This window comes from Aulonocara stuartgranti (genome assembly GCF_965226115.1).
Source record: "Aulonocara stuartgranti genome assembly, chromosome: 4".
NCBI lineage: Eukaryota > Metazoa > Chordata > Actinopteri > Cichliformes > Cichlidae > Aulonocara > Aulonocara stuartgranti.
Window position 1 is genome coordinate 34,464,182 of NC_138942.1, and position 17,791 is coordinate 34,481,972.

The 17,791-nt window shown below is 43.3% G+C and overlaps 1 protein-coding gene across 14 annotated transcripts in view; it reads left to right on the top strand.

Annotated features, from left to right (window-relative positions):
- nfixb (nuclear factor I/Xb) overlaps positions 1 to 17,791 on the top strand; it is a 135,184-nt gene that overhangs the window by 27,433 nt on the left and 89,960 nt on the right. For 6 of the 14 annotated variants that reach the window (XM_082529186.1, XM_082529189.1, XM_082529192.1 and 3 more), the window contains one exon: positions 13,161 to 13,692. In XM_082529186.1, coding sequence (XP_082385312.1) covers positions 13,161 to 13,692 — 532 coding nt within the window. Of the gene's footprint in view, positions 1 to 12,297; positions 12,413 to 12,472; positions 12,689 to 13,160; positions 13,693 to 17,791 lie in introns of those variants that run through there. The other 8 variants (XM_082529181.1, XM_082529188.1, XM_082529187.1 and 5 more) reach the window with 6 other exon arrangements.

Below are 17,791 nucleotides of genomic sequence, written 5' to 3' on the forward strand. Positions count from 1 at the left end.
GTTAGGGCCATCGCTGACCATCCTAACCTAGCCAATGAAAAATGCATTAGCAGGAAATGTTGTTTATATATTAATGATGTAGCTTTGACCCAATGTCAAACAGGAGAAGTCCAGTGGTTTACTTTGAAATGCTCTCAGTTATAGAAATGACTAATACCAGCTAAGATCCCAACACATAACCACATAAGACAGTAATATGAAAAAGAAAATCCCACAAACACAAAGTCAAACCGTGTTTTTATATCAGTGCTGATTTTTCTTTTCATGCTAAAATCCAGAAAGCTACTTTTGCACGATACAATCAGAAGTGTGAAGGATGCACCTTTATACCATGTAACATGTTGACATTTAAAACAGTTTGCAGATATACCTTATACACCCAAACACAAGTTGTCAGTTCATTAGACACTTGATATATATTGAGGACTATATATCTAAAAGAAATAGCTGAGATATCACCTTTTTAATGTTTATTAATGTAGAGGTTTTTCTACGGCCCATATTTATATTATTCCAGCTGTGTAATACCACAATATCATATGTAGTATCTGTATATAAACTGTCCCTCACAGCTTTGTTTAGGTTATTACACCCTTGCCAAACACAGAAAGAAGCTTAGCTTCATTATATTGATGGTGCGTTCATCGGTGTTTGTTGTCAGAGTCATTTGTGGGAAGTAACCTTAAATATTGGCACAAACCTCACTTTTCTTGTTCCACATCTATCCTTTGTTTTGTCTTTCTCACCCTCCCTAATCGCTCGTCTTTCATCACTGCATTGGCACCACATTAGGCTTCTTTAAAACTTTATTACAGCAGCTTCAGACGAGGAAGTCCGCATAGCAAGAAGGAAAATGGGCATTTGTGTTGGTGTGTGTGTGTAGTGGCATTCGCTAAGAAAAGGAAAGGGTGTTAAAACCTTAATTCTCCCTCAACCAACCTGTTTGGGTTTTGTTTATTTGTCGCTTCTCTCTCAGGAAGATTAGAAAAGCCATTGTGTTGAGGCTTGGGAAATAAGGCTTCTAAGTTTATATTTGGAGATTGTTGCGGTGCTGCGTTGTTGGTTTAGACTGTTGGGGTTTAGACGTCTTTGTTTGTTTATATGGAAAAAGGAAAATTTTTACTGAGATCGAGATTTCTCTTGCAGGGGAGACCTGCACACTTACAAAAGCATCACGAAAAATGTAGACTATTGACCAGCATATATTTGCATTTTTTAATTCAATGGTTTTATTTACTGTATGACTGTGTCTTTGGAGCATGCTTAGAATAACAAGCTCAACAGACCGCATGTCCTGGTATTCTCAGGGCGTATAAGGAGACAGTAATGTTTGTGTATACATGCATGTGTGTGTGTGTGTGTGTCTGGCCGTGCAGTGTTTGTCTTAGGTCCCAGCTCCTTTCCTGTGGTGTGTGTGGGCTTGAATCGGTCCAGCCTGTGTGGACCCTGCGCCCTGTTTGTGCGCCTCTCGACACTCACCCTACGGCACAAACGGAAGCTCTGCTTTAACAGCATGATCGGGGCTCTTCCTGCAGTCTCCAGCCCGCTTTATTAAACCTATGGCTGTCCTTTTACGCTCCCTTTTTTCAGTCACTGTTAGCGCTTTGCATCTTTCCAACTAATCTATTAACCTTTGCGGTTCATATAGCCTCTATGCCAACTTGTGAAACTGCCCTGTCAGTGGCAGCCATGATTGACCTTCTCCTCAGTCACATATTTAACCCTTTCTTCATCGTTCACTGAGCAGACCCTGAAATGGGTTTTCTGCTTCTTTTTTAAATGTGAACCCAACTTGATCTTTTCAGTTAGATATACTGCGCAGCCCTCGCTGAGTATGTTTCCACAAACCTTTTAATGAATGCAATGCGAAAAGCGGCGACTAATTGCTGGAAATAGATCCCCTATTCTTTCATTCTAATTTCTTTTTTCTTTTGCCCTCCTGGTCTTTGTATTTATTGTGTTCTTTTAGCCAGGAGATGTCCTCCTTTATCAGGGCTCGTGCAGACACAAACAACCACACCTCTGTCAAATATTCGCCCCCGGTTGGTGCTTTTTGTCCACAGAGGGCACAAAGCAAAGTGCTACAAGCTCTGCAGTGAGCTTTACTCTTCATATGGGATCCATACATGCAGGACCTCAATTATTAACTTACGGTCAAGGCTCAAGCTCGGCGATTTGGATTATTACAAGTTAAAGATAATAAAGAATATATAGACAGGAGGCTTTGGGGGGTGCACACAGACGTGGTGGGTGAGACAGTGGGGGTTGTGAGTTAGGGATGGCAGCAAAGCATTTGCATAAAGGGCAGGGCATCATGCCCAATGGTGGAAAAGGTTGGCATCACGCCTTTCAGACTGGCAGAGAGGGAAGACTGGAGAGAGAGACAGAGAGAAAGAGAAGGGGGGTTGTAGTCAATAGTGCATCCCTTGTTCAGAAAGAGGAGGTCCCTAGCTGTTGGCAGGAGAGCAGGCTAAATCTCTGGTTTGATTGTGTGCTAGATTGCCCCTTTATTTGTCTGATTGCAAAGCGTTCAACACTGCATTAGTAGTGGGCTTTACTTTCCTGGAGCCTTTATTCAGGAGGGAGTTTTTCTGTCTTGGCCTGTTCTGTGATTGTCACTCCACATATGTCTCAGAGTTTGGATTGTGTGCAATCATCAGGCAGTTTGAGAAAGTTTCTGACCTGTCTGTTTTATCAAGCCTCTGCTCTTTATCCGCAAGCCTCCCGCTAAGGTTAACGACAGTGTTGATTTAACTCGATGCCATATTCAGATGTGATTTCGAAGATAAATACAGACCGGAAGACAACTGCAGAGAGGCAGGCAGCGGCTTCTGCCTGTCTGTATGTGTACGTCTCTTACCTTCTGCTTCTCAGAGCCACAACACTGCTGCTCCCTTCATGCCGTCTGTGGTTCTGGCGATCTGAAGGCAGCACGAAGTGAAAGGGACAACTATGTAGTGCAAGCATGTTATTTCTATCCCTGAGTTCCATAAGTGATGTGTATAGAGTCTGAGCTTTCTCCACATCGCGCACAGCCTGCGGTCATTATGACCGCTAAGAGTGTGATGCCTGCAAACTCACTGTGACCATAAACCTCAATAGGCCTTTTCATTAGGCATCTGTGGGAGCTAATTAGCACTAGTCATGGGAAGTTACTGTCTACGTGAGTAAATTGATTTTTCGTTAAATTTATGCTTTGATCAAAGACAGTCAACTAGAATTTTGGCTTTCATTTTGTCAGAAAAATCTGAGGAAATTCAGTTAATGTTGGTATGAAGTGTAGACGTATGGTCAGCGTTAAGAAGTTTTAGTGCAAGGTAAATTATTCCAAACATACACTGTGCGACAAGCAGAGAGCTCAGCATTTCCACGAGGCTGAACTTGTAGACAGAAAGATGCACAAGAATAATCCCTTTAGTGAGGTGGCACGGACAGCCATAACAAGCTGCGCCGCCTAAGAAAGAGCACCGTGCGACAAATAAAAATGTCCCTTTACAAGTAAAATCATAGTTAATTACAAATGAATGTGTTTTTATGTTAAAAAAGATCTAAATTTACTGGCTTGATATTATTTCATTGTGAAAAATATTTCTTTGTAAAATGTAAGCAACATGCAAATAACTCAGTAATCACTTGCTTTCAACAATCACTACATAGATTTATATAGTGTTAAAAAAATCATTATTTACAAAGTATCCATGTGTTCAAGCAGCAAAAAATTGATACAATTCAAACAAATACATTTTTACTGTGTGCTTCGTGTGGAAACATAGTTTCATATTTTAGAATAGATTTCTATTACTTAATGTAACTGTTTGAGGTGTGTTGTGTTACCTAATGGCCAAATCTAGAGGTATTTGTATTTCCATTGCATGTTACTTACACAATTTTACACCACTAGATTACAAAGAGGAATAACTGGCTCCATTTAACATTCTTCACTATTAAAAAAAACTAATTTTGTCTGTAATTTTACTCTGTGTTCTCCAAATATAAATAACAAGTTTACTAAATATAAACATATTTTAATAGCAAGCCAGTTACAATTACTTCTTCTACTATCCTAGTCAGTTTCTGCATAGAACAGTGTGACATGAGTCTCCCACACTCTTGGTACACAAGAAATTTTTTTTAAAAAAAAGTAAAATTCCCCTTGTTTCAAATAAAAACTTGTAAAAACGAAGCTTTACATTATAAGCCTTCATTTCCAGACAGTACGCATTTAGCTGCACACTGACCAGTTATTCATACACATCCACAACAATAATACAGTGTCAGTATACTTCTCTATATAAACACGTATACAGTTCATGTAATTACTACAACAATACTTATTCAGCTTCACCTTTACAGGTCACACTGGTAAAGTTCTGTTTGTATATTTCAGCGTTAATAATACAATATGTAAAAGTTAAGTTAGAGTTCTTGTAATTAGTATATATTAATGATAATAGGTTTACAAGATTTTAATTACATGACTTTTAATTTATTTTCTATAATTATGTAATAAAGCTTTTAGGAGGCTGTGTTCCCCTATCATTTGACAGAATATGGGAATAAAGTCTCTTAATAGCTGCCATTAACAAAGGAAATGTTAAAGGCCTCACATCCTGTTCCATATATTTATTTCATTGTTGGTTTAAAGCAGACTTAAAATTATGAAATTATCCTGTAAAGCTATTTAGAGGTGGCAAAGCTGTGAAAGCAGGTTATTTTACAGAATCAGAATTATAATGGACTATTCTAATATGGTACATGATAAAAATCTGACACCAGCCGAAGGCGTAATCAGCCCTTGTGCATGCTTGTAAATCCACGCGAACCCAAACATTGTGCACCTGGTGCAGGGAGGGCGGGACTCCAAACTTTAGAGGAGCATTTTCCGAACATCGCAAACACCAGAAATTGTGGTGTCGGCTTCAGAAAATTCAGATGATGTTTAAATTCTCCTCCGGTGCGAGAGCGCGACGAGTTTACCTTCAAACGGGCAACAAACAGCGGAGCCTCGGTTTGAAAACACAATCGTGTTGTTTCAGCTCACTTTCTTCTCCCAGCAGTGTGTGAAAGGCTGACTTTGGCATTTCACACTCATGTCTTTGAAAAGAGGAGTAAAGCCCTACAGCTTTGCTAGGCGGCAAGTTAACACATGAACCTGAAGATCCTTTTCATTTCGGGCAGTGTTGAAATTTTAATTCCAAATACTAAAAGGGATCTTTTCATGAGAGGGGTTATGGTGTAACATCCCTCCGCTTTAAGCCTATTGATAAATCGGTCTGCTTGTAATTCTCTGTGATGTGTGTCAACCAGACTGTCTAGATCAAAGATAAATGTGGTGTATGGCGATGGCTACGAGCGCCTGGCTGCTTATAGACTGTTCAAATGACATGATATCTCACTTCTAGCCTGCTCATCAAAAATGTATCACTTTCCATCAAACCAAAATAGGAATGTGGGATCAAAGAGAATGAATTTGCTAAATGCATTTCTTTGTTGCAGGCCAGGCACAACGTGTTTACCGATTACTGAGCTGGTTTTTACCAGGGTAGGAAATTAACACTCGCCACCAGCCAAATGCTGCTAAAAGCTGGCTGTGGTTTGTAAGTTTGTCTCCACTACCAGCCACTTTGGCAGCTTTTTTATTTGGATCTTGGGGAAATTGTGAGAATTAGTTGGTGGTGTTTTTTTTTCTCTTTTTTTTAACAAGAGGTGAGGCAAAAACAACAAAAAGAAGGCATAATGTCTTAGTCTGGTCAGTAGTATCACCGTCACTGGCTGCAGTGTGAGCAGCAGTAGTCTGTTGGCTCGCACAGTGAGAAAACACTCAGTCATGGCTGTAGTGGTGGTGCTGAGTCGGCCTGTCCCGGCATGGTTAGTCACTCACGCACACGTGTTAGTGAGATGCAGGGCGGTTTCTTCATCCAGCATTCTTTCTAGGCAGGGGAAAGGGTTTTGGAGCATGCGATTGCATGTGCATTAATGCATGCCTGGAGCTCCAGGCTGCAGAGATGTCATGGTTTCAAAGGTGAGTCCAGAGTGTGACATCGCCACAATCCACATGTTACCGAGCAGGCTGATGCGACATGCACGTATGTTGCAGATCGGAGTGCATTACCCCACTCCTCTGTCCTCGCTCAGCGATACTGACGTCTTCATCCAAGTACATCTGCACGCCTCTACTTGTGTTATACCACCTCGAGCGGGAACAAATATTGTTTTATAAACTCTCTGCTGAGAATCCACAAAACAAAATAGCCTCAAGTCATCAGCTTCAACACTTACAGATGAGGTGTGTTTAGTTGTGCTCTTCGTGTGTATTCACATTCAGTCTGCGCTGCGCAGTTTCACTTAAAAAGTTGAGTGTTCGTGTTAACGCCAACGCTCCAAAGGGCCCAGGACCATTTTGGAGTGCAATCCGGGTGAGCGGAGCAGCTCTTTGTGGGGACTGGAATGTGCCGTGCGTGCCTCTTCTTCTCTTCAGCCCCTCTTCCACCTCACCCCGCCCCACCCCAGGCACGTTAGCACGCAGCCACCACAAATTGCTTGCAGATTTTTCACACATAGTAACATGCTGGTTTGTAAACTCAGATAAGTGCAACCAATGCACGGCGTGAGCTCCATGGATCTCTACGCATCACTCGCTTGCTAAAGAAACAGAGTAAAGGGTGCTCCGAGATACCCCCCCCCCCCCCCCTTTTTTTTTTAATGTTACCCTGAGCCAGGAATGATTACCGTGGATGATAACAGCAGAGGGTCATGCAGTGGGCCGATTCATTACAGTATAGACCATCAACCAAAGGATGGCATACTTTGTGGCATCAGGGGAAACAGTTTCTTCACACTTTAGCACCAATCTGTGAAATTTTAAAATGCAGCTAGAATACTCCAAGTGCTTTCCTCCTTCTCGAAATGTACACCTGACTGCCTCATCCTCACTCTCACAGGCCTCTAACATTTTTGCACTCTAAAATAAATGACTGAATCTCCTCTGCGTCCCTCCTAACCCTTTTCTCCTCCAACACCTTCCTCACACCCTGGCTCTCTGTCAGCCAGGGGTCAGTGGGGGAACCAGTGTCAGGCTTCGTCCGGGTCAGGGACACTCAGGTGGTCAGGAGAGGATGCAGCCGAGCCCCGCCAGCCCAGAGCTTCCCCTTAATGAAGGGGCCAGGCAGCTGGAAGGCCCTCGGGTTGTGCACACTACTGGCTTAATTGGCCTAATGAGATGCAGTGAGGCCTCCACGAGGTCAGGTGCCACATGATGGGAGGACCTGCTGCTGGGTTCAGAAAGAGTTTTACTATCATGGGTTTTGTGGGTCTTATGTGAAAGTTACCTGATGTAGACAAGTCATTGTCGTATTCTGGGCATGGCAAACACTTTTGTTTGTTAAACAAAATTCAAGCCAGAGATTTATCATAACAAAAAAAATGCAAAAGAAAAGAAAAAAAGAAAAGCATTTCATTGTGCCAGAGTTTTGATTATTTGGCTGTAGGATCTGGACTTTAGAGCAAAAGCTCACTTTCACCGCCATCATTTCTTGGAAAAGTTGGATGGCTAAAATCACAAACTGACACTTCTAATCGCCGTGTTACTTTTAATTGCATGCATTCAACCTGTTTTTGTTTAAGGACAGGAAAAAAAGAATTGTGAATACGCGAGACGGCCTTCAGCTTCTTGGTTGATTGAGTCTTGATTTATCCTTTTTTTATGGCAACCACATACAAAGACACAAATACTCAGAAATTATGTATTGAGGTGCTGACGGTGACTGAAAAATGCCAAAAAGCAAAAAAAGCAAAACTAATTTAGTTTTAGATTAGATTCGACTAAATTAAATAGAATAGTGACATTATATTTAGTATGTTTTTGTCAATAATGTTTTAATTATTAATGAATGAAAAAAATACAATAAGATATCAATTATCTTAAAATGATGGACTCCTCCATTGTTTATTCAAACGGAGCTTAAAATGCAAAGGAGCACTAATGAATCCAACTCTGGGATGTTTTTCACAGTTAAGAGCCTTTTCTGTCCTTGCTGAAAGAGTTAATCTGAAGTTGGCAGCCAACTCCTCTCAGTCTCTGTCAGACGTGCGGAGAATTGGAAAAATAAAGGACTTAAAAATCATTTCTTTTGTCTTGTCATAGGCAGCGTTCAGCTGTGGCTTTTATGTGGACGATTAGACTATTTTTAATTTTTTTTTTTATTTCAGTTTGAATAAAAAGCCGAAACCTTCGCGATTGAAACTGTGATCTCTGATTTATAAATACAAATTGCTTTAATTTGGGGTTATCGACTCTGAGTGGGCCAAGTGTTTATTTTTATATACGATAACTGGGGGAGGGAAAAAAGCAAATTTAAAGATTTAAGGGGGAAATGCGTTAATGTCGCGAAACCTGAACTGAATTCCATATGCTGAACCGCGTCCCGGGTCATTCAGAGCCGTGCTGGCACTGCATCTGCTTGACAGGCTACATTTGAAATACATATCTGGGTGTTTCAGGGTCTCCTCTCTCGGTATTAATTGACGTCGGGGTTTCAGTAACGGTGTAGCACAAATGTGTAGCTTGCGGGGGATGTGCCAGGCCGTCTCCAGATTTTCTATTTTTTTTAATTTACATGTTTTTTCCTGCCAGGGTCCGTCAACGATATCGGCACTGTTTTATTTATTTATTTAAACATTTGTATTTTAAGTTCCCTTTTATGGCAGAGAAGAAGAAGAAGAAGAAAAAATAAGTGGTAGCAGAAGAAGAAGAAAGTGATGGCGCAGCTTTAATTGTTTTGGCTCTTATTATTGGGGCCTGGGTGGTTTTGAGCCAGAGAAAACGGTGGTTAGAAAATAAGCCGTGCCTTTTACTGGGTGGATATCGGTGTGTTTATGAAACTCGCATTTGTTTGGTCACAGCAGCGGTTTTTTCCGGGGTCTTTTAAGGGGACGGTTAGTTGAGGTGAAACGACGCAAACTGGTACGTTTGAAGCAGAGCATGTATTTCGTATTCATATTTTTTTTAATTATTATTATTAATAATAATTAATAAATAAAGTAATAATAATAATATCACTGAGTAAACCCCGTCACCTCCGACTGCTAATTGATAATAGGCTAATAATTAAAGCTAAAGGCCACGCGCATGTGGCCCTAATTTAATTTCCGGGTAAGAAGATTAACCCTGAGACACTTTCCATGATGGGTTTATGCCGCTTCGACAGACCTAAATAACCATATAGGTTCTTCCAACACAGCAACATGAAGATTACACAATATAGGCGTAGTGTGGAGCAGCAGATAGTGCAGACATGCAAATGGAAAGCACGGGGTTGCCCCCCCCTTTCAAAATCTGGGACTTTAGAAAATTCTGCAGTTTTCTTCCTGAAAAATAAATATGCACAACATAAATATGTTTTTTTTTCTTCTACTTCTTCAGCAAGTGAAAGGCAAACAGCATAGCGAAGACAAAATGACTTAAAACTCCTTGTAGTCAAATTTCACTGACATTTGAATGGTGGTTTATTTGCATTTTGGCAAGGTCACCCAGAAAACCTTAATTCCCACTGAAAAGCAGACACACTGAAAAATGCATTCAAGTGTCAGTTATCTCCTCCTGCTACACTAACTTTGTGCAGGTGGTGATGGATGCAAATATATCTTGACAGTGATGCCAAACACAGTCATACTCCACGGTGAGGTTCTTTTGTTACGTTATCCAGCGATATATCAAACTTTTGGCTGATTGGAGATAAATGTGGAGGTGTGCCGTCCTTCGCTGTGTTAGCAGATGATGGGTGAGCGTCAGTGTTTCATTACGGGCTCTCATTGCTGTGTGGAGGATGTTCAGCCTTGACAGAATGGTGCGATTGTATGACCTTTGACAGTCTGCGGGCCTCTTCTCATGAAATCATCATTTAAAGACTTGCTAGAACTTAAAGTTGACTAACCGTGGTCTTTTCTTCAATGCTTGTCATGTAACAGAGGAATATATCAATTTAAATAATTGCTGAAGGCACCCGTTTAAAGCTGCAACTATCAATTGTTTCCGTTTGATTTTGTCTGTTAAAGCCAGAAACTGTCAAAAAATGACCATTAGAAATACTTGAATTTCTACTGCTTGTGCTTCCCAACCTTACACACTGAGAATTGCTCATTTCAGTCATATATGACAACGGAAACCATCCAGTTCCTAATATTAAATAGATGAACCCAGGCATTTTTTAGTTCTTGTTCTGTACATTTTTGACTCCATCTGAATGTGGCGTCATTTTATTGCATGAGATCTGGAGTCCTGATCCTCTGCTCTTGGTCTGTGATTCAGCAGCACTTGCACCTTCCCACTATCTGTCTGCTGAGCAGGTGCAGCCCTGACTGACACTCGTTCAGAGCTGAAACTAGTGATTATTTCCATTTATTTCCATTTAGTCTGTTAGATGCCGAAAGCTTGTCTAATGTTAGTTTAATATCATTTATGATAAATGTATCAATACCCCAATTTTTTGCAAAGCTTAGACCCGAAAGTGTTTGGCAGTTTTGCTTCAAGGTGGCCGTTTCCAGATAATTTCCCATGAATTTATCAGCAGATATTTTCAACTCTACATGCATTCTTCGTCCTTGCTGACTCCATCTGATTGTGGTGCAGGTCTCCTGATGCTATGTTTCAGGTTTATTGCACTGGTCAGTGATTCAGCACCACCACCTTCACTCAAGCTGCCTGCCAAGCAGATGTAGCCCTGAACAACGTGCTTTACGATGAGGCAACACGGCAGTCATCTCCGCTCCGATACTGAACTGCAGAAACCTCCCAGGGCGGGGGGTGTTCGGGGATACGTACGGAGCCGATTCGGGCTCTGGGATTTCGTCCTCATGCTAGCTGTGCTGCTTAAAAACAGAAAACAAACAAAAACAGCTGAGGCAAATTCTGGTTCCTCTCCTGCCTTCACCCCCACACCCCACCCACCCCTTTAAATTCTGTAACAATTTCTGTATCTGTGCCTCTAAATCATCTCGTCATTCATTTTGCGAGTGTGCAGCGAGAGGAGGAGTGTGGCTGCCCGGGTTTGTTTCTCCCTCTTTGTTTGCTGTGGTAAACCCATGAGCAGCTGCCGGTGGTGGGGTCTGGAGGGATTCTGAAGCTGTGTGTCCTCTCTCTCGCTTTGCCATCCTCTGCCAAGGTGGCATTATGCGAGCAGAGAAAGGGGCAGAGAGAGGGAGCGGGAGACACAGAGGAGGTGAGGGCGGTGGGGTGAGAGGGAGACGAAGCAGTGGCGGCCATAGTAAAGATGGAGGCAGGCTGAGGGCTGTGGGGATTGGTGCAGGAGAAGGCTTGCTCCCCTGAACTTTGCCTCCGTGTCAGAGAGGAACTTGTCGATTTGGCAGATTGTGCAGCGTCGGACATGGCTGCGCGCTCCCTTACACTCCCACCTGCTCCCCCCACCCCCTCCTCACTCTCTCTCCCTCTCATTGCCACTACTCCCCTCCCTCCCCCCTTCCCACCCTCTCTCCTCTTTCTCTTTTCCCTCCCTTTCAGCTCTTGAAGCTAACGCATTGGCTGGGCTACAGGCATCTTGTTGCCAAATAGGTGGGCCCTACTCGTGTTGGCAAAGGCTCAAGCAATGGTTAGGGAAAGAACGCGGAGAGGACGAGAGACGGCGAGCGAGAAAGAGAAAGAGAGAGAGTTGGAGAGAAAAGGGGAAAAAAGAAGCAGCACTCGGCTTTGCCAGCGGTCGTATGCGCTCATCCAACATTGATTCGGCTCTCTGTTTTTTTCCTCCCTATTCTGTGCTCTGCTCTCCCTGGCCCCCCCATCTGTGTGTGTGTTTGCGAGAGAGTGTGTGTGCATGCGCGCGCTCGTGCCGGGCCCGGGATCAGAACAGACACCACCACCAATTAGATTTTGCCAAGGATTTTTTTTTCCTCCGAGATTTTTAAAAAAAATTTGGAACTCACAAAGGACTGTTGAATTTTTGTTCTTTTTTTCGAGTACATTTATTCTCGCTGTTAAAGTCTTTTTCTAATCATTTTTTCTAACATTTACATTTTTACCTGTTTATTATTTGTTTTGCTCCAACTTTTTGTCCGTCCTTTTTTGTGTCATTTTTGGCTTTTGTCTCAAGAACTGCTGGCTAGCGTCCTACTGCAGGACTCCCTTAAAATCTTTTTTGGTGTGTGTGTGTGTTTTTAAACTTGAGTCCACTGTTTGTGCTCAGCAGCGTGTTCTGCAAATTTTAAAAAATTATAACCCTCCCCACCCACCCCAAGTTTTTTTTTCTTTTCTTTTTTTCATCTGCTAATTCTCCACACCCTGCCAAAACCAGCGCTTGCTTTACATTGGGGAGCGCGGGAGGAAAGAGAAAAAAAAACTGGTGCAGGAGATTTTTTTTTCACTTTAAACGCTGTGCCAAATTTATGATGAGAGTGCAAAATGGTAACTACCAGGCCGTCTGTCTTCCTCTAGCAGTGTGGTTTTCTGTGGTGATTTCTGTCTGCTTTCAGTTTGTTGTGGAAATGTGAGTCTGGTTGGAGCTCCCTTTGCATGGTAGCGCAGATAGGAAATGGTATGGCTGATCTTTTAGCGGCACATTTCAACAGTGGTCTAGTGGCGGCAAAGCTTGGCGGTGGTGAGCGACCGGTGTGTGGCAACCCTGGCACAGGAACGCTGTGGCGAGATCTGGGCTTTGTTGCCCAGAGATATGTAGTGAAGGTATTATGGTACAGCAGAATAACTTCTCTTTTTACAGCAGGAAAAGCGGGAGCGCAACTTGGCTCAGTTTTTCATCTGAATTCGTGAACTGTCGTCTTTTCTTTATTGTCTTGAACATTTTATTTTTGAAATGCTTTGTGTTATACCTTTGCATGCTATTGTAAGGATGATTTTTTCCTGGTTTTCCTGCATGCTTTATTTTTATTTGAGTCTGAATGTTGGAAATGAGAAATAATTTTAACATTTTAATGGCAGTTATTTGAATAGCTTTTTGATTTGAATTTAAATTAATTGATAATCATCAGTATTTTCATTATTCCCACAACACGTTTAGTATTATTAAACATTTTGGCATTTTCATTAAAAGTTTTGAAAAACCTCTAATTTTACAACTTAAAAAAAAAAGAAAAGGCATTTAAAAAAAAAAATTTTTTACAGCCTCCTAACGCCGCATCTTTTTCTCTCTCATCAGGATGAATTTCATCCCTTCATTGAGGCCCTTCTCCCCCATGTCCGTGCCTTCTCCTACACCTGGTTCAACCTGCAGGCCCGTAAACGCAAGTACTTCAAGAAGCACGAAAAGAGGATGACCAAGGATGAGGAGCGCGCGGTGAAGGATGAGCTGCTTGGGGAGAAGCCAGAGATCAAGCAGAAGTGGGCCTCGCGCCTGCTGGCCAAGCTCCGCAAGGACATCCGGCCTGAGTTCCGCGAGGACTTTGTGCTCACCATCACGGGGAAGAAGCCCCCCTGCTGCGTGCTGTCCAACCCCGACCAGAAGGGCAAGATCCGCCGCATCGACTGCCTCCGCCAGGCCGACAAGGTGTGGAGGCTGGACCTGGTGATGGTCATCCTGTTTAAGGGCAGCCCCCTGGAGAGCACGGACGGCGAGCGTCTGGTCAAGTCACCCCAGTGCTCCAACCACGGCCTGTGTGTCCAGCCACACCACATTGGGGTGACGGTCAAGGAGCTGGATCTCTACCTGGCCTACTTCGTCCACACACCAGGTATGTGATACCTGTAGAAGAACCGTTTTTCCCACCGTTTATGTGGTTGTTATACACACACATACACACAGGTCATGTGTTTTGTCACACACTCTTTGGCATGTAAGTCACAGATTAGACCCTGCCCTCCACTATGTACCAAGCTGATCTAGTGCCAGGCTTTGATAAACCCAGTCAGCACTGAGATAAAGACCACGTCTTGATATTTAAAGTCTGCAGCGTATAGTCCTAAAAAAAAGTTTTCCTCTCAATGTTTCTATCTGGTTTAAAGAGATTCAGAGAATCTGACAGTCAGGCTTAAAACCTGTGTTTACCTAGAGATATGTTTGCATTGGTACATTTGTTCAAGTATTTGTGCACAAATTTGTCTAAATCCAAATGTGCATGTTTTTCAGTGCCATCTGTAAACAAAAGCATCTGCAAACCTGTTTATCTGTGTGTGCACGCATGTGCACACGTGTGCGCGCACGACAGGCAGTTTGTCATGTGTCTGTAATCCATGTGTGTTGTGGGGTTGTTGTGTATCAGTAGCAGTGTGGTGTTTTTGTGGGTTTCTTTTGTGTGTGTGTGTGGTGGTCTGGAGAGCGCAGTGACAGCTGGCCCAGTCCCAGGTAGTTTAGGAGGCAGAGAGAGAGTCAGCCTGTCTGCAGCCTCAGCCTAACGCCACACACACACACACACACACACACACACACACACACACACACACACACACACACACACTCAAGTGGACAGACTCTCGCTCAGGAGCTCTCGATCAAACACCCAAGCTGCGCCTTGCGTTGTTCTTCTGAGCGAACTGATCACACACACAGTCACACACACGTTTGTGTTTACAGCAGTGAGACGTTTCGCGTTTATTACATCCACACGTGTTTTCTGCTGTGATGGTGAAGTTGAAATAGAGGCGGTAAAAATATTTTGGTGTAACATGTATACAAAGCCACATGTGTACTCGTGTGAGGGCAGCGATCAACGCTGTGAAATATAATATTTGCATGTCTCATTTTGTTGCACTTCACAGCTGTAGTTATTTCAACCTAATTTCATTTCTCAGGTAATTTTAGGAATGCAAATCCACTTTGGAAAATAAATAGCAACAAATGCTGATCTGGATATAAAATTATTAAATATGTTGTAACTACTTTTGCAAAAAACAAAAACATTTAAAAACAAAGAAAATTATATTCTGTTCAATTAAATTCCATTTAATTACTGCAGTGAGAATTTGATGTGCCTGAAGCTTAATTTTCCTGACACAAGTGAATTTAAATTGTCCTTTTAAACACACTAATGTTTAAAAATGTCTCTATTAGAATATAGTAGTAATAGTAGTAGCACTCCTGTTGTAGATGCCTGAATGTGCTGGATGATTTATAGTATAATTTAGGCTAATGTATTTATAATTGAAGCCCAGCTTTACCACTGTTAGCTGTGATTACAGTTTTAGCCACATTCATATATAATTTGGTCTATTTTATATATTTTATTTGTTGTCGTCACTTGATGTAGCTGTCTGTTTCTGTCAGGTGTTTGCAGGTGTAAATCATCTCACACACACACACACACACACACACACACACACACACACACACACACACACACACACACACACACACACAGTCACTCTCCTCTTCTTCAGCCATTTCCTATTATCTCGGGCTCTCTTATGACAGACTGGCATACAGTTACAGGGCCTTAATTCTTCTCCTTGGCAGGGAGGTGCAGCGTTCCTCTGTGACAGAATCCCCCATGCCAGGCTCCTTTCAGCCCAGTGTGTAACTCTGCTTGAGTTTTGCGGGGCCTCCGTGAGCGCCCCTTCCTGTTCCACAATGTGGCATGGCAAACCGCGGCTCAGATTAGCTCCCAGCGCAGCCTGGTGCTCCTTAGAGTTTTTTTCCCTGACAACTCTGTGCCAGAATCCAGCAGCCGCTCGCCCCCATCGATGTGATGCACTAGCCCGTCTCCTTTCTGGCCTTTGTGCATTTCATTAGTATTTCATCTTATTTGTACACATGTGAGTATTTTTCCATAAATCTTTATGGGATTTCTTTTCTTTCTAATCTTTTTTTTAAGGCCAAGTGGCTTGTATTTGGTTTACTACTGCATGTGAGAGAAGCAGCGCTGCTTTTTCCGTGCAGCCACCTTGCACTAACAACTGGTCAAGAATGGGGAGAATGTGTGCGGTAACTAAAATGAAAAAGCGTCCACCTTTTGTAAGCGCAAGTCGCTGTGTTGTTCCAGCATGCTGGCGCGGGTTAGCCAGAGGACAGGCAGACAGTGGCTCCATTCTAACCTTTGGGGTGGCAGCGTTACAGTTTTATTCTTAGCTCCCCTTCCCAGGGTGTCTGTGTCTTGCGGAAGTTATCAGTTGCTAGGCCCGATGATTGGACCGCAGCCGTCTCACCCAGCTCGTCCCCGCCGTCGTGTTTCAGCTCTCTCGTCCCCACTGATGTCACTGTCGCCAGCTGTTCGGCGGGGGGGTGGATCTGCTTTCATGCGGCGTGATTGACACACACATACACAGTCACACGCACGCTCACTAACCCCCACCCCCCCTCTGTTTCTGCTTCCCTACAGTACAGTATGTGTCTGCTTTTGTCCAATTATAGACTTCGGCCCTCGCAGGCGGGGCAGGGACAGATCAAAGCTGATGGACTCTGATCTGCACTACTGCACCACAGCTTCAAGAGCAAGGTCCCGCTAATCACAAAACGAGCCTGATCATTTTCTTTTTGACAAGTACCTGCCTGCACACAAGCGCAGAGCATGACATAATTGTCAGGCAGTAACGAGAGTCGGATCCCAAAAGTGGTTAATTTTCTTTTCACTGATTGTGCTGCATTCGATGGCAGCAGTAATGGCTCAGGGATGTGGAGGAAGCAAGGGAAATCGGGGATGAGGAAGAGGTGGGGTGGTGGGTCTGATCTCATCTTTGATCACGAGTCTGTCGAAAAGGAAAGTCTGGCTCGCCAGTTGGGCGCTGCGGGCCGTCCTCCACCTAGAGACGCCCGGCTCAGGTCATGTTTTTTCGAGCGACGTGTTCCATATTTGTCCGTCTGACGAGGCTGCACAGTTCCAGCATTAGTCATTTTTGGAGCCCGATCAGCCTCATACGGCTTTCATTACTTGTGCTGTTATGATAAAAAGATGTTTCTGCAAGTGCAGCCTCCATATCTGGTCTCTGTGCTGGAGACAGACAGACCAGAGAGGTGCCCGGGGCAGGTCCGAAAGCCAACTACGCGTGCCAGACAACGCCGTATCTCCATGCTGCTATGGCGCAAACACAAATCCGAGACATTCATTTACCCATCAGTGTGTCTTTGTGCGTCGTCGCGACATTACAAATGACCAAGAGAATCTCTTTTAATAGAGACAAACAAAGAGACAGACAGCCAGACTGAGAGACTTAACGCCTCCACGTCATGCTAAATCCATCAAACACATCTTATCTGCTTCGCCCAATATCCTGAGCTTCAAAAAGGAGGTAAAATTATCAGATGCAGTTACATAATAAAGAAAAAAAGCAAACAGGAAAGAGTGGGATTTGTTTTATTACACACAAGCTCGGTCCATAGAGGCAATACGCTGGAATATTAAAGCAGAAGTAGCAGTCGTGTTATGTTTGCCGTCGGCTGAGTGTTTGCAGAAGCAGAAGAGAAGGAGGAGGTGTAATGGTTAAAGCAGGAAAAATACTCTGTCTTCTCTTTCTTGGATCTGCGTGTTGCGCAGAACAGAGATTTCTGGATGGAGCGCAGAATTGCGCTCCAGCGTTCTGGCACGGCTCCGTAACCCGGGCCGACGGAGGAACAGAGAGTGTCGGCGCCGAGGGAGCCGCATTCATGTGGCGTGAAAAACACTGCTGCTCCGACGCTTTCAACGGAAACTTTCTTACGCTTTGTTGTCATTTGAAATAATGCGTCCAATAAAGTTTGAGCATCTGCAAGCCCCTCTGACATGACAGCACAGCGTCAGTGACGCTGCCGCGTTTTAATGTGCGCTGTGGCGTCCGGGCCTATTTTCAGAACCCCTCGTTTTTCCAGCTTTTTTTTTTTAATGCGTGCGTGTGTCACAGAGAGGAAAAGTGAAAAGAAGAGGG